This window comes from Cornus florida, unplaced genomic scaffold (genome assembly GCF_030987335.1).
Source record: "Cornus florida cultivar Cherokee Brave unplaced genomic scaffold, ASM3098733v1 CherokeeBrave_3.0.0_Hap2_Chr10, whole genome shotgun sequence".
In the NCBI taxonomy this organism is placed as follows: domain Eukaryota; kingdom Viridiplantae; phylum Streptophyta; class Magnoliopsida; order Cornales; family Cornaceae; genus Cornus; species Cornus florida.
The window spans coordinates 2618466-2635743 of NW_026775580.1; the positions used below are offsets into that span (position 1 = coordinate 2618466).

The 17278-nt window shown below is 35.2% G+C and overlaps 1 protein-coding gene across 2 annotated transcripts; it reads right to left on the minus strand.

Annotated features, from left to right (window-relative positions):
- Window positions 1-1542: 1542 nt before the first annotated feature.
- LOC132278730 (phytolongin Phyl1.1-like) lies at window positions 1543-3506 on the minus strand. Of its 2 annotated transcripts, none has more exons than XM_059780596.1 (2): window positions 3370-3506; window positions 1543-2756 (listed from the first exon to the last, which is right to left on the minus strand). In XM_059780596.1, the coding sequence occupies exon 2, from the start codon at window positions 2703-2705 to the stop codon at window positions 1866-1868; it is 840 nt and encodes a 279-aa protein (XP_059636579.1). In that variant the 5' UTR covers window positions 2706-2756; window positions 3370-3506; the 3' UTR covers window positions 1543-1865. The 2 variants fall into 2 exon arrangements, with proteins under 2 accessions (XP_059636579.1, XP_059636580.1); XM_059780597.1 differs by lacking the exon at window positions 3370-3506 and adding an exon at window positions 2943-3349.
- Between the last annotated feature and the right edge of the window lie 13772 nt (window positions 3507-17278).

Sequence of the window (17278 nt, forward strand, 5' to 3'; positions counted from 1 at the left end):
ATCCGGCTGTATCTCTCCCCTCGAGTGCAAAACAACTAAATTCCCGCACTAGTTGAAAGGAAATTCGAAGAGTAACAATTTTGTATTTCACAAGAATTTCATAAGATAACTGTTTACTTTGTCAAAACTGGGCTGGAAGTCTGTACGAATTTTGGAGTCCTTTTTTGGCAGAATTTCCATATATGTCTTCTATGTGAACTTTAGGGCTAATCTTTTGTTATTTAAAGAGAGTTCTCTACATCATTAGAGGATCATACAAAGGAGCTTAAGGAGGACCTTGAGGCTGAGATCAGGAGGGAAGCATTCAGAAGCAAGAAGGGATCAATCCATAATGGTGAAGATATCTTCTTCAGCCATGAAGAATTCCACTCCAGACATGCTTGGCTAAATGCTCTGCTAAGGTTATAATGTAGCCCTAACTTAACACCACTGGTTTGATTGTATTTATTTATTGGAAAACAATTATTATCCTGTATGATTGTGTAATCTATAAATTTTTAATTGATTTTTCAATAAGAATTGGTTTTAAAATTTTAATTCAATTACAAATATTTTTCTATCTTGTCTTAGATTTTGAATTTTGTGTTTGAACACAACTCATTCACTTCTTATAGTTGTGAATGATATGATTACACAATGGTTTTTCTCTCTATACTACACCCTAGAGTAACGTAGTTAGATACATGGTTTATGCCAATCAAAGATAGTCCATACTTAACTTTAAATTATATTATTTTCTAACTGAATAAATATGTGCTTTTATCCATAATTAATTCCCTATGCATGTTATATATTATATTTCCAATAAATTGATGCAATTGACTGGTGGTGCGACGTTAATGGTGAAGTCATGTCCCTAGTTTTTCTCTATCTATTTTCTACATCCTATTTAATCATTGTTCTCATTTTATTTTTCTATTTAGTTAATTAGAACAAATCATCACAATTTGATTATCTACTTTCAAGTTAATTTGGAATTTAACAAATCTATTGACAAACTTAATTTACACGTGTCCCTTGGGTACGACACCCTTACAAGCAAGCCCTATCTACAAAAATTTGTGCACTTGCGAGTGGTACATATAAATCTCACAACAATTATTATGAGAGAAAGAAAACTACCAATTTGACAAAACAAAAGAAAAATGGCCATACATACCATCCATTTATCTGAAATGTAAGCAAGTATATTATTTGTAACACCCAAAGTTCTATTGAGATAGAATGCTGAAAAGGTTTTAGATGTAATAATCTTATAAACAAACTTATCTCATCAATCTAATACCTTATAATTTGAGAAACAACCAGATCTAATTCCAAGCAAAGTTATCTTTCACAAATCTTCATAACACAGAGTAAGCTTTATTCTTTAATTTTTATCTAAGAATTTTGATTTCTCCCCACATCCACACAATCATATTCATACCTTGCAATTGACATGAGTCCAAGTGAAGTGGTGGAGACATCAGCACACCAAAACAGCAAGAATATGTAGACAAACACAGTAAATTTATGGATGAATTCAAGTACTGTACACTCACGGAATGCAAAGATCCAGAAAGATAAATATATACATATACATATATCTCTTAAGCATCTGCAGCAAGAATTAATATAACTACGAAAAGTGGAAAATAACACAATCAAATAAGATCAGTCTTGTGGAGTTCTTATGTGTTAACATATGATGCATAAATATATGGTAATTGTACATAGAAGATTCTAACAGCCAGAGACTGTAGATTTCGAAGCTCATACCCTCAACTTGATACGGAAGCCCACTTAATTGATTCATTCACTTGCAGTTTGCAGAGACCTTGCGATATTCTTCCGGTTTGAAGTCAGGCATTAGAAAGAACAATGCTTCAATGGATGCAGTCAGTGCCACCACAAATCCCTAACCAAATCACAAAGAGAACCAAACATACAGCAGCATCAACGGCAAGAACAATCCGGACCAGGCGGCACCACTTCTTTCGAATGCTTTGAGTACCTGACCTGATCCTCATAGAACCCATATCTTTCTGTAACGAGCCTGAAGAAACCACAGCACCTTGGTTATCAGAATCCAAAGTTCCTGAATTGCCCTTGACTCCTCTATCCGTAGACTTCCTGTGCTCCTCCAACTCAATGTCTCTAATTGCAATCACATGATCTTTCATCTTCCTCTTCTCTTGCTTGCTAGACTTTCCTAACAAAGGGATTTTTGTGGAAGTGGAAACTTCAATTTGCTCATTAGCGTTATTACTTGATGACGGGGAGAGATCCATATGATGTGGTGAGGGACTCTTCCCTTGCCACTCGTTACTAGGATTGGAAACTCGCTCCAAGGTGGTAATCAAGTGACGGATAACTGGCACTAATTGTTCTTCTATGCAGAGTGAGTTCAGATTCGAGATACTCCTGCTTGAACCTTTTCTAGCCACCTTCTTGAATTCACTTCTCACATTTTCTAGAAATTGAAGAACTCCTGAATTTCCAAGACCCTCATCCATGATCACAAAATAGACATATCCATCCTCCATCAAGAACCCAAAAGTTTTTTCACACATTGTGTGAAAATACCAAGTGTGATATGGAGGGGTCCTTTCCAAGCATCTTGCAGCCAAGTTCTCAATCTCATGGTCTCCACCACTATACGCATACAAGATACGAGTACCCTTTGATACACAGCAGTAATGAACCGTGTTTTGAATCGAACCCATTAATATAAAGTCACAAAACTAGTTTCACTCTTAATTTTGCGACCGATCTTGCTGCAAAAACAAGTTCCAAAGATCACCATTTGACACTTTATACCAGACTTTTTAGTTATTATCACCCAACTAAAATTGACAAATAGAGAAAAAGTAATTAACCCCAGAAATCTGAAGGAACAATCACTTGAAATTAGCAAAAATCTACACGATTAGGATTTGGCAAAAGAAGAAGCAAATAAATACCTTACCTAAGGAGACCAAAACCAAACAAAGTGCAAGCAATGTTTGAACAACAAAATCGAAGCCCTCCATAACAAAATCAACCCCATCCAACAAATACCAAAATAATTCTTCAGCTAGGTATTCAAAGTCAAGAATGAAGTCAGTCATGTGTTTCTAAGGTTGTACACTACAATCCAGCATCAATAAGAAAGAACACTAACTAGGAGGGTTTCGATTTCAACTGTGTCCAAGTGTTTCTAGCATGTCATAAATACAAACAGAAAAACAATTAATTGATTGTAAAAAGTAAGGTAAGATCACAGATTTTGAAACGAAACCCAGTGAATTTCATCAATTGAAGAAATTTATAAATAAAATCAAATTAAGATATGAAATGGATTTTGGGCAGAGACAAAGCGATAATCGGGTTTTCTCTATGAAGTATTACCTGTGTAGTTTCTGCAAACTCTTTGAAATCCCATGAGCAGAGAAAAATGTTAAGCGAGATAGAGATTACTTTGGAAACGAAGTCAACACCAACATCACTTCTGCTACTTCTCTCATCATTATATGGGTCCCCATAAATTTCGTTTGGGTTAAACGGAAAAGAAACTTTTTACCATTTTTATGAGTTTTCTTTTTTTTTTTTTTAAGGGCTCAGCCGCTAAGGGGAGAGAACGTTTGTCAATTTATTTATTTTTAGGGTTAAGTGCAAAAAGTCCATGAACTATTAGGATTTTGCAACTAATCCCCTTAAATTATAAGAAATCCTTCTAAATTATGATTTTGTTGTCAAAAAAATCCCTATACTATTGATTTGTTGCATTCCGGTAGGTGACTTGATCGGAAATATTAAAAGACGATTTTACCCTTACTTAAAAACTACATCGTTTTGAGAATTATACCTGATGTGGCAGTTGATAATTTCATAAACCAATAAAAATGTGACACCAATGCATTGATTTGGGGTGAGCACAGTGATCCGAATTGGTGTGGCTTTTGAAGTCCAACCTTGCACCCACCTATCTTGATTTTTTATGTTAAAACCTTTATATATTAATGTATGTGTGTCTGTATTGTTCATTGAAATCAGTGTCTCTCTTAGTTCTCAATAGAACAATGTCTTTGTATTGTGCGTCAATTGTTCATTGACACTTTACAAATTTGTTGGGATCTTTGTTGCCATACAAATTGACGCACACCTTTTGTCGCCTCGACCAGATCATTCAAGAATAGCTCGTCAGCGGAGTAGGAGGTTATCGATCTGGCTCACCAGAGTAAAACTAGTACAGAGAGGAGACCGAAGGTCGTCGGCAGTGGTAGAGAAGCACCGCGACGGCTTCCCTTCCCCAAAAAGACCCACCACTCCTTCCCGGAACCGACCCATCACTAATCCTCCCTTCGTTCCTCTCTTCTTAACGATGGCGGCTTTGCCCCAATCAGCCTCCGCTCCTTCCCGGTGCTTGACAGCAGCAGCGAAGTCCCCTGTCCGGTGGTCGTCGTTGGTTGGGGTTTTGCCCAAGGAAGATATTATACAGATTTTACCCAACAAAAAAAAAAAAATTTATTATAGAGAGATTTGGTTCTTGGTTGCATAGTTGATCGTGAGTGAGGAAGGAGTAAAGTTCATTTGTTTTGTTTGATCAACGAGACCAGTAAGACCGAACAAATCGCGCTGGAGATGAATCCCAACCGAAATCAGACACAAACCATGGTGCTGGAATTTGATTGCGACCCACAAACCCGCTGGATTTTGACACCCACTTCCCTGAAGGAAAAAAAGATGACAGCTGCACCCATAGTCGACGGCACAGCAACCTATGGCCGGAGAAGAACACAATTCCAGAACCGAACCCACAATCGATGCAAAACGGCAACCAACAAACCGTGGCCGGAGAAGAATGCTACCCGCGACACCCGATAGACCCAATTAACTGTGGCTGGAGAAGAATCCCGAACCTGGTATCGTACCCCGTCACCGGAATTGGACACCCATTGTACCGCAAAAAAGAAAAACAGAAAGGTGAGGGACGCTGATGGAGAAATTGACAGTGGAGGTTGGGTTTAGAGGCTGATCGTGGTTAACCCTCAATTGGGGATGAGAAAGATGAAGTTTTGCGAGTGGATATATATATATATATATATATATATATATATATATATATATATATATATATTTTTTAAGCAACACAGTAAAAGGGTGTGTTTGGGGTTTATAAAAATAGGTATGGATTTAATAATTAAAATAAGGGGCATTTGTGTATTTTCATAGTCACGAGGGCATTATAGTCATTAAAAATATAGTATGTGTCATATGATCATCGCGTGATCACTTTGACAGCAAGATCCAATTGGAACAGTGACGGATGGGGTGATCTGCAACTTTTTTGCATAGTTCAGGGGGTTTTTTGCATTTTTGAAAGTTCAGGGGGTTAGTTGCAGATTTCCCCATAGTTCAGGGGAGTTTTTTGCACTTAACCATTTATTTAATTTTATTTATTTAATTATTTTTGTTAAAGACCAATTTGACAAATTGGATTACTTTTTAGAGTAATTTTACCCTTTTATCTTGATTCATATATTATTAAAAAAAAGTAAAAAATATATTGGTTAAGTGCAAAAAAGACCCCTGATATATAAGGTTTATGCAAAAACCGTCCCTACTTTTTGAAAATGCGTATTTCAGTGCATAAAATTTAAAAAATGTGCAAATAAGCCTATCTGACCACTTTTTGGTCAAAAATTACATAAAATAAATTTTAAAACCCTATTTTGCCCTTGGGTTAAGTGTAAAAATGTAATGTTTTTTATTTTTCTCATTTTCTATTTTCTGGGATTTTTTGAATTTTCGGGGTTATTTTTGTCTTGCCTTGTTTTACGTGCCGGACATCGTGGGGTGTGCCAAGTATGTCTCAGGGTTGGTTGGAGCATTTTCATGAGTTTAGGGCTCTTGAAAATGCGTTGGTTGACATTTCGGCATTTTTCTTTTTTCGGGCCCGGAGGTCCTAGGTGGGACCCGATACCTTGGTCGTTGAGCACGGGGATTGTGTCTCGGGTTTGTGGCATTTCATACATCATTATTTTGTGCTCATTTACTTGATTACATATTTATTTTGTGGATGTAAATTAGTTAGTGTGTATATAGTTATATATATATGTTATTATTAAAAGATTTTTAGTGGCCATGGGACCCACCACTCTACCACACCATCACTTATGGCCATAAGGCCAATTACAGACCACATTTCTCTTACTCTCTCACATCAGTTCTTTCCCTCACTCTCATTTCTTTTTTCTTTTTTCTTTTCTACACAATTTCAAGCCAAGATCTAGAGATTTTCTTTGAGAATTTGATCTTACCACTTAAGGCAAAGTTGATGAGCTTGTCGAGACCTTCATTTTGGTTGGAGCAATTTCTAGTTTGGAGCACTTTTGAAATTTTAAATTTTGGGTGTAATTTGGGGCTTTTGATCTATTTTGGGGAAAGGGATGTTCTAATAAACAATCTCTTTGATTTTAGTGAATTTCCCCTCTTTAAAATTGATTCCAAGTATGCTTATATTTATAAATTTGGCTATGAGGCTATGTGGTTGAAATTACTTGTTTCCTGGAATGATGTGATGAACCATGCTAAATTGAAAAATTATTGTTGCATTGTATGACTATAAATTGCTGAAATTATTTTGTTTCAAGACATGAAATATATCTACTACATTGGTTATGATGGATTTGTTACATGAAAGCATGATGTGATTTATTCCTAGAATTTCTATAAATGGATGTTATATTGTTGTGAATAATTTCAAATTATGAAAATTTGTATAATGTCATGATTGTAAATGGAATTAGGAATTCATGCATGTCAATGGGAGGAAAAAGGGGAAAAAGTTGTTTTAAATGCAAATGAAAATTATTTTGGAAAAAAATGTTTTTGAAAAGTGGTTTGCGAAAACTTGGACACCTAAGAGGTGCTTAGTAGTCCGTGACTAGGGAGAGACCCTAGTATGGTTGAGCTACCTAGGCCCGAAACGAAGCCATAGAGGTGCCATGTGGTTGGGGATAGCTAGCCAAACCTTCTCTTGTGGCACCATAGAAGTGCTATGGGTCAGGTTGCATTAACTGTTTGGAATGGTGAAACAGAAATGTTTCGGGAATGGGGAGTGACATTGGCATGTCATTGCATTACATTAACATGTATTTTATACATATGGTTAGATGACCTATTTTGTAGTTGTTGATGATATTGTTGTCGTTGTTGTATTTTTTTTTCCAATGACATGATCTTGTACTTCTTTTATTTTATGCTTTGTATGGATTCATGGGATCATTTAGAGGTGTGTCTTAGAGACCTAATACTGAGCGGCTGTGCTCACCCCATTATATTAATTATTTTGTTTAGGTCATGGGAAGGAAGTGGTAGACGATGCTCCTTCACAAGTTTAGATGGGTTAGTGGACAGTTTTGGCATCTTTTGTAGCTGTGATCTCATTTTTTTTTTTTTTTTTTTTGTGTAAGCCTTGGGGTGGCATGTATATTATGTATTGACCTTAGAAATGACTATAGTGCCCTTAGATAACCTCGGCTTTGGGTAAGGACCCAGTTAGTGATTCGGACCTTCAGGTTCAGGTCGTTATAAAAAAAAAAAAAAAAAAAATCCCCTCTACTATCGATATAGTGAAAAACAGTCCCTATGTGGTATAAAACCTTCATATATTATCAATTTGGCGCAATTACCCCCCGTTCGCATAAAAAGACATTAACACCCTCTTTAATATAAATGAAATAATATTAAAATCAATTACATGAGTTCTACAAATGTAATCCTCAAAGTCATACAACTTGCTATACAAAAACAGAAATTCCCCAAATAAAAAATATAAATTAATCCATGATTACTTCGAATGGGTTACAACAATCCCCTAGAAAGGGAGTTAGCTTCTCATGGTTGAGTTTGTAGCCTTCAAGGTAGCTGAAGAAGTCCCCAACTCGAGCTTTATCTCAACCTTCTTTTTCTTCTCCAGGTGTTTTTTTTCTTTCTCCCTCTACCTCTATTTTGCCAAGAATGATGATAACCCTAAAAGTTTCTTAGGGTTACATATATATACTCTCAAATATAGCCCTTTATTTAACCCTCAAAATCCCCTTCCATTCATGCCCCCTTACTTTTCATACATCAAGGGACAATAATCCATGATTTAAGGGTCAAAAGTGACGTTTTCAAAGCCATTCAGCATCTGTTCGCAGCTCGGAGCGCTCCAAGGAAGGGTTGAAGCGCTCTAAGTATGTCATTTTGCTGGAGTGCATTATGGAGAGATTTAAGTTGGGGTCAAAGCACTCCAAGGGTATCCTGTGCGCATGCTCACAGCTTGGTAGCAGCACTTGTTGACCCAGCTTCAATTAGCCATTAACTTGCTCATTTTAATTTCGAATTGGGTTATTCTTGAGTCGAAATTGACCATGTCAAAACTAGATTTCTAATGGTACCAATCCCAGCCAAAGATTCAAAGTATAGAAAGAGTTATTCCTGTTTTATTGAAGGCTGGTCATAGTTTTCTTCTGCAAAAAAATTTAGGGAATGATTCTTTTCTTTGGCCAAATGACCTTGTCTCTCGATTATAAGGTGGCTCAAAGATATGTACTGTTCTAACTCCATGGAAACATCATTAAAGGCCCTAAATCAATGGCCTTAATTGAATTTGAGGATAGAAGCCTAAAAACAAGAAAAACACATAAACGACATAAAAGTATAAAAATAGAAACACGTAAAGGACTAAAATGTGTACCTAAGAGGGCTTAAATATATAACATGAAACACTCATCACACCCCCAAACTTACATATTGCTAGTCCATTAGCAGTCCAAAACAGAAAATAAAGTAAAATAACGGAAACAAATCCTCTTTTGTGGGAATGATGATTGCATTTGGCATATGCAACAAGCCTTTTAAACCCTTACGCATCCCTAGTGGACGAGTGAAGTTTCGTGAGGGTTTAACATAAATGTTACCCACAAACATTACCAAAGATGCTGCATGAAGATGCACGAAGCTCAATCTTATTCTTGGAGCATAGGAAACAACGAAGAGAGATTTAGTATGAAGACTACATCAAGTATATGAAGTAATGGCATCTCTAAACAATTTTTACTTTCAGCATTCATGCATCGATAACATAATCCAGATACATAACTCAAATACCTCATCTATAATAGAATTCCTCTCTAGCTTCCTTCGTAAGTGAACTGGAATTTTTTTTTTCTTTTTTTATTTCTATTTTTTATTCACAGAGAAACATTTCTTTCCCCTTTATTTGCACAATATCATAACTTCCAAATCATTGACTCTTCTTTTCAAATAAGATCTCCTAGACATGAATTTATTCAAAATATATAAATGTACTCCTTTTTTTATTATTATTTTTTTAATGGCCGTGTAATATCTAGGTCCTTTAAGCTTTCTAGCTAACCCATGTAGCAAGCGTTAGGCCAACGAGTCCCAAACTAAATGGTCTTAGGGTGCTAAGTGTAAAAACACTCCAAATGGTGTGGTAACTCGAGTTAGCAAGGTTACGAACTCAAACAAGCCATCAACAAATGATACAATCTCCACTCATCTCCCTTTTGACGTGAACACTCAATGCTTAATGAGGCAAGAGGTCCGGTTACTCGGTTAATAAGTTAAGAGAACGCAACAAAATTTATAAAAAAAATTTTAGTTTTTTTTTTTATTATTAGTTTTTGTATGCGAAAGAAACCTATTCATCCAATTTGTCACTTCAAATCAGCCATTTGTATGATGCAAAGAAGAGTAGGGTGCATATTTTTACATTTAAATGCTTTCAGTGTGCCCATGTGCAATGTGAAGTCGTATAGAGAATGAAAACTCAAAATGATGCTTTTAAGTCATGAAATGGACCTTCTTCATTCAAGCATGATTATCAACAATTTTCATCATTATTTGACCATCAGATGCATCCATACAAGATGTATTAATCACATATTTCACTCTCCAACAAGTTCCAAAAACAAGAATTCATTCCTTCAAAATTTTTTTCAAGTTCTTATTTTTTATTTTTATTTTTAACATGAACTGAAATAACACAATTACAAACAACATAATTTACAAACATTCAAACACAAACATACACCCTTGTGCACTTAAAAGAGAAAATCAAAAAGCCAAGTCTCTAAGAACATTTATCTCACTGAGCAAGTTAGTGCAATCATTCAACATAGCACTCCTCTTAAGTTCAAAGATCCTGGTGCTCCTACCATATCTTGCATCATTAGAAACAATGTGATAGACAGAGCACTTCTTGACTTTGGAGCGAGTGTTAATCTTCTTCCTTATTCGGTGTATGAGCAATTAGGCTTAGGAGAGCTTAAACCCACAAAATGGTGTTGCAACTTGCTGATTGATCTATGAAGCAATCACGTGGGATCATTGAAGATGTTCTCATTAAAGTGGATAAGTACTATTTTCCGGTTGACTTTCTTGTCCTGGATACAGAACCTGTTCATGATCCTAATCGATGTACTCCTGTGATCCTTGATTGTCTATTTTTGGCTACAGTAAATGCCAACATTAACTATAGGACTGGGGCAATGGAAATTTCTTTTGGGAGCATGAAACTCAAATTAAACATCTTCAATGCCACTCCATATTCCTCAGAGAAAGATGAGTGCTTATTTATTGACGTTTTTAGTAAGGATTCAGTCACCATCTTTCCAACAAAAGATCCTTCTCCTTTGATTTTGAATCTTTTTTGTCTTTTTTGTGAGTCTTCTCACAAACTTAAGCCTAAGCCACCACCAGATAAGCTTGAGTATTCTTTCTTGGGTCTTGATAGAGCCATTTTGATTCCTCCTGTTTTGAATTTCATAATTACCCATAGGACTGATTTTGGGATGAGGGAGGTAGTTAAGTTGTTGGATACAGGCTAACGAGTAGCCCAACGTCGAGCTAGCGTCGTTAAACTTAGCATTTTGTCGAGCTATCGACGTTAAATTTAGCATTTGTATGTTTGTACCGTAGTTTATTTTTATTATTTTCAGTTTTTCTAGGTTTTTAGTTTATTTGTTTATTTTTCTTTTATTTTTTTAATTAGGTTAGTTTAGATTTGTTTTGATTAAAAAAAAAAAAGATTAGGTTAGTTTAATTGTGTATTTATTTATTTATTTTTAATTAGATGTGTGCTGTGGAGTGTGATTATTTTGTCAGATACAAAGAACTAAGTTTGGGGGTGAGGTGACGATTTCATTCCTCTGAGTTATCATTTCTTGATCCTTGCTGGTTCTGCGTATTTGGTAATATCTTTCTAACTCTACATCTGTTTTCACACATTGAGGACAATGTGCATCTTAAGTTTGGGGGTAAGGCAGTGCCTTTTAAAATTTGTTGTTGATATATTGTGCACAAGAGGATGCAATTTAATTATTTAAGCATGATTTTAAATCTATTGATTGTCGTGATGTCCATATGTAGTCTGATATTGGTTAAAGATGGCTTGTAAGCCGAATTCATGCTAAATAGGAATTTTTGATTTTTTTTGATATCAGTTGGTGGCATGTGGTCCACTTTGTCAAGATAGTTACAATTTGATGATTTTGATTCCTAAAATACTTCACTTTGCACATGTTCACACTTGCATGAATTCTGTGGGGTATAAAATTGAAATCTTATTCTGATTTGTGTTAAACTGAAATGAGCAGGTGAATTTGATGATTTTGAGAACCAAGGTATAAAAAAAATGATGAAAGAAATAATATGGTATGTATGCAAAGAAAAAAAATAAAAAGTTCTTCACAAATGTGAAAGAAACAAAAGAAAATAGAGAAAAAGGGTCAAGTTTGGGTCTGTACCTAGATTGTTTAAGCAATTAAGTCCTTGAGGGTGTTTTAACACCTAATGCCTTAAGACCATCTAGTTTGGGAGTTATTGACTGAAAGTTCGTTACATAAGAAGTTTAGGTTGCCTAGATTGCTTGAGCAATTAGGTCTGTAAGGGTGTTTTAACACCTAATGCCCAAAAGCCATCTGGTTTGGGAGTCATTGGCTAAAAACTCGTTACAAGAGTGATTAGAAAGTTTAATAGACCTGAGCATTGTACAGTACTCTTTTGAAAAAAAAAAATAACAGGTTGAAAAAATTGAGTAATAAATGAAATAAATGCATACCTGTAGAAAATTAGAAAAAATACCTTGGGGATCAGAATTTGAAAGGTTTACTTGTGAATTGAGGGATAACATGAGTAAGATGTAAGTATGGATGGTAAGCCATATGTTTAAAATTGTAAGTTCACTATTAAAAAGGATTTTGGGGATCGAGATTGTTAAACATGTGATTAAACTGACATATGGGAACCATGGCTACTAATATGATATTGAGAGTTGGAGATTTTTCCTATTTAATATAGTTCCTTATACTTGTAGTTGACTGATTGATGCATTGCTAGGACATTATGATATGAAAACAAGTTTAAATAAGCTTACCGTCCAATTAAGGCACTGATTTGAGAAGTTTGTAGGTATCTTCACTGGAAACCCTCAAAAGACTACAACTCATCCACTATGGGTAACCTAGGGGTTTAAAGGCTTGTTGCATAGGCTAAATACAACCGTGATTCCCACGAAAATGGCTTTTTAGTTCTGAATTGCTAAGGGACTAGCAATATGTAAGTTTGGGGGTGGGATGAGAATTGAATATTGCATATTCGAGGCCTTAAATATACGTATGTTAAGACCTAAAGTGATACTTCTATCCGTTGTTAGACTGATTTATGTGTATTTCGTGTTTTTAGGTATTTTCCCAAGGAAATGGTTAAAATTGGGCTTTTATGATGAAAAGAATGATAAAGAAGTTTATCGAGTCATTGCCAGTCTGTAACGACCTGGTCATTTGCCTCCCTTTCATTTTTCTTGAAATTTTACGAATGAATTTTTTTCGTTTAATTTTCCTTTCTGAACTCTGTTTCTTGTCGCTTAATGTCATCTCAAGTGCTTGGAAATGATTTCTGAGACTCTTTTCCATGGATTGATAACTTCCTTTAAGGACCGAGTCATTTCCACATTTTTCGTTTTTTGACACTATGCACTATTTCGTCTTTTTCCCTATTCTGTCTTTTCCCCGTTTGTCACATTGTTGGCACAACCTCACTTCTCATGCTCGGAGTTGGTTTTTGACTTCACGTGCCTTCATCTTGAGTGGTTTCCTTGAAATACGTATCTTTACTTTTGCGAGAAAGTACTCTTGTTACTCCCGGTGTCCATAAGGGCATGGATGCACACTTCTTCAAAATCTTTTTCATTTATTGGGGTGTTTTTCATAAATATCTTTTGAAGATATTTTATTTCAGGGGTATCTAAGAAAATATCTTTTGAAAGATATTTTCATTCTGAGGCAGTTTCGCATTTAACCCTTTTTGTAGGGGCCATTGTGCAATTAACGAAAGTTATTGCAAAATGCCTCATCTGGAGCCTGAATCCTCGTACGGGATTCATTTTCACATTTCATCAAGTTGTGGACTCTTGGAATTTCCTTCTGGTCATATTTCCCCAGTTTCAGAGTTTCGGGACTCGGTTGCCGCCGAACTTGTTCAGGGCATAACTTTCTACTCGGGACTCAGTTTTTGACGTTGTTTCTTCCATTATTCATATTTTCTCATTTTGAATCCTTTTTGTTCACAAAGTTTTGCCATTTGAGCGTGTTTGCTCAAATTCCACTTTTCCAGACCCGGCGGGTCCCGTTCAGGGCACTTTTTGAGATTTCTTTAAAAGGGGGGTGAAATATTTTATTTTTCATCTTCCCCACTCTCCTTGCACGACCTGAAGCAGCCATGGATGCCCATGGAGCTGCCACCTTCTCTCTCCTCCTTTGATTTACTTTTCCTAAGTGAAAAGTCTTCGGCTTTCACGTTTTTTGTTCTCCTCGACGTGTTCTATCATTCTCCCTTATTAGAATTCATTTATGACCATTTCTTAAGTTTGGGTTTGAGTTCAAGTTGTGATTTTCATGGGGCTTCCTTCGGATTCATGTAGATCGTGTTGTCCCCGACAAAACCCTTCAGTTTCGGCGAATTCAGGACACTTTTTTTTCAGTGGGGATTTGAGGTTTTCATCTCAAATTGAGGTAGGGGGTGTTCTAGGTTGTTTTCTTGTTATATAGCATGCTTGTGATGCTTATGATACTTGTTTACATGCTTGGATATTAAATTTAGATATTTTAATTATTTATTTTCTAGCATGTGATTTGATTTTTCCGGTTGCCCATAGCCTTGTTTAAACATGTGGCACGATAGAATATTACTCCTTGGTATGCAGATTAACATATATTAAATTGAGAGAAATTGGACAAGTAACGAAGATTTTATTTAATATTTTACTAGAATAAAATATTAATTCATGTGGCCTTAACTAGCTTGAAATCGATGTGTGTTGGCATATTAAATTAGGCCTTATCATGCTCTCCAACATAGTTGAATTTGAAAGTAATTGGAGGTGTTTTGAAACTTAGTAATTATTAATTAATTTAATTAATTAATTTGCCCCGAGTGCACTATTCACTCTATTTGAATTCCGACTTGATATTCTTGATTCACATGCCATTTAGCTTCACATATATTTGATTTAGAATATTCGGTTAGGTTTTGAAACCTTTCATTTAATTAAATTCCTTGTTTAAGATTTAATCCTTATGGTGATATACAACTTGGAATTGAATTGTGGCATACTAGAAAATTAAGTTTTGGTATAGTTGTTCACACATACTAAATTGGGATTAATTGTATGAGAATTGTAACTTTTATTTTATATTTAACTTTAGTGAAAGTTTAATTCACATAGTCGTAGATTGAATGAAATAAACTTGTAATGTGATATTATATTAGTCCTTGGCATGTTCTCTAAGATATGTTAAATTGAGAGCATTTGGTTAAGTTTGAAAATCTAGAGATTTTAATTAAAAGAATTAATTAAAATCTATTTTGTGGTCCCATTAGCTTAATTAAGGTTTTAACTTGATATTTGTGTTGATCATGACTTGTTTACTTGCATGTATTAATTTGGGACTATTTGAAGTTGTTTTAGAACCTTGGGATTTAAATTAGCATGATTTAATTAAAGTTCTACCTTCTTGTTGTATTTAAACTCATGAGCTTATGTTTTCAATATTGAATATATTGTTGTATTGCATAATGATTTGCACACTTCATATTTTACATCATTCATGCATAACGTGTAATGAATCGCACACTGAAGATTTGACATTCATCATATCATATTAGTTGTGGATTAGAGCATGTATTGTATAGGTTTCCAAATTTGGTTGTGCATAGTAGATAGTTGATTATCTTATATATACATGCTGATATATACGTTGTTGCACAATTTGTTGATTTTGGAAACTTGGGGATGTCGTTGTTTGGCTATGGCTAGGACGTGGTTCTAGTACGGGGGATAGTCCCTCTATGTAATCTAGTGTGCACATAGGGAGGTTACCCATGGGCTAGTAACCCTAAAGTAACTATGTTGTCGGTTTGATCTGGCGTGATGTCCGAGTATCCACTTTGTTAACTTCGCATTTCATTTTCAAGTTGATAACTAGATGATGTTGTAACTTATTGTTCCTTATTTGTCTTTCCATTTTAAGTTACATGATGTTAACTTTGCGAAATTGTGCTTTATGTGTTGTATTAGAAGTTCCAATGTTGGTTAAATTACATCGATATTGAAAATTGTGTTTTGACGTTCTAACATAGCTTAGGAATGATCCTACTGATTCATTTAGAACTTAGATGTTAGGTGGCATGACCCACTACTGTTATTTTGTGCTTCAGATTCTAAGTTGATGGTTTTGAGAACTTATACCTTGTTGCATTGTATAACATGCTCTTTTGTTGTTGAATTGCATGGATAATGTAATTCTTGTTAACTTGTACTCAAATATGCTTTTGTCATGTTGTATGGATTCCTCTAGACTTTGTTCAATTACATTGATAGTGTGATCCGTGATAACTATAAACTCGTTGTATTAATTGGATTACTCTAACTTTAATTTGTTTCATTCATGTATTTATATCATGATTCTTGTTGCTTTGTATAACATGTTTCTATGTTGTTGAAATGCATAGATGATGTGATTTATACTAGAAACACTCTAAGGTAGCTTAGGATGCTCCTTGAGTCTCATTTCGATATAGACGTTAGGTGGCATGAACCCCTTTAACATGTTTCACCTTAAGGTGATAAATTTGTAAAACGCTAGGTCGATGCATGCTTATCTCCTACGAGTAGCTTTATGTTGCTCACCCCTACGATACTGGGGCATATTTCAGGTATGAAGATTTGGTTCGTGATGTCTAGCATTCCTTGGATGTCATGTAGCTTTCAAGTTTCCATTTCATGCAAATGTTAGCAGGAAATGTCATTTTGTAGACTTATATGTAAAATTTGTATTATTTGATTCCATGTATGTAATGTGTACATAAGTGCACTCCTTTCAATGTATTTGACATGTATGAGATAAGGCCGGAGGCTAATGACATGTGTATTGTATTCTATACAACTTTTTAACTTCATGAAATATTATGAAAACCTTGAAAAATCGCAAGTCATTACTTCACCATGGTTGTATCGGGTGTGGGAATTCCATTTTCATTCTTTTATAGGGTCTTATTAATCTTGTATGAAGTGTGGCCAAAGGCCAAATGGTCATTTGACTCCATTTTACATTGTCGGATTCCATGTTTTCCATTCCAAGTCCATTTTTACCTTTTTGCCCGTTGGGGGGTCAAATTTTGCATCGGCTATATTTTTAAGCCATGGACCATTGTAGCGCATCTAAATAGGTAAGTTATGTTTGCGTGTATAGTCATTTCCGGGCAAAACCTCATCGTTTGTGTTTTGAGCCTCCTACGATTTCATTTTGCGTTTTTGTTGCATATTCTGATCTAGGGGTATTCTAGACTTTTTAATTCAATTTTATTTCCTTCTTTTAATATGGTTAAATAGAAAACATGATTTTAGGGGGGATTTCTTTTTTGTGTTTTTCCAGAAAATGTCGTCTTGGCATCGGAAATCGCTTACGAAGTTCAGCTTTCAGTTCTCTATTTAGCAGCTTTTTCGACACTCTGGATAAGATTGTTTGGGAGGGCATTTTTGGCATTTTAAAGTGAGATTTTTTTGAATTCTCTCTTAAGTCACATAGAAAACTCAATTTTGAGGGGGGTTTCTTCTTTGTGTTTTTCCAAAAAAATTCATCTACTAGTCCGTTTTTACTCTCTGTTCTGGCTGTTTCTGGAAAAAAATGCTTGTAGCAGCTTTTTGGGTCCATCTTGACCTAGGCTATTCAAGGGGCATTTTAGG

Excerpts from the sequence above, each read along its gene's own strand:
- LOC132278730 (XM_059780596.1), bottom strand. The coding sequence starts at position 2,705 with ATGGGTTCGATTCAAAACACGGTTCATTACTGCTGTGTATCAAAGGGT.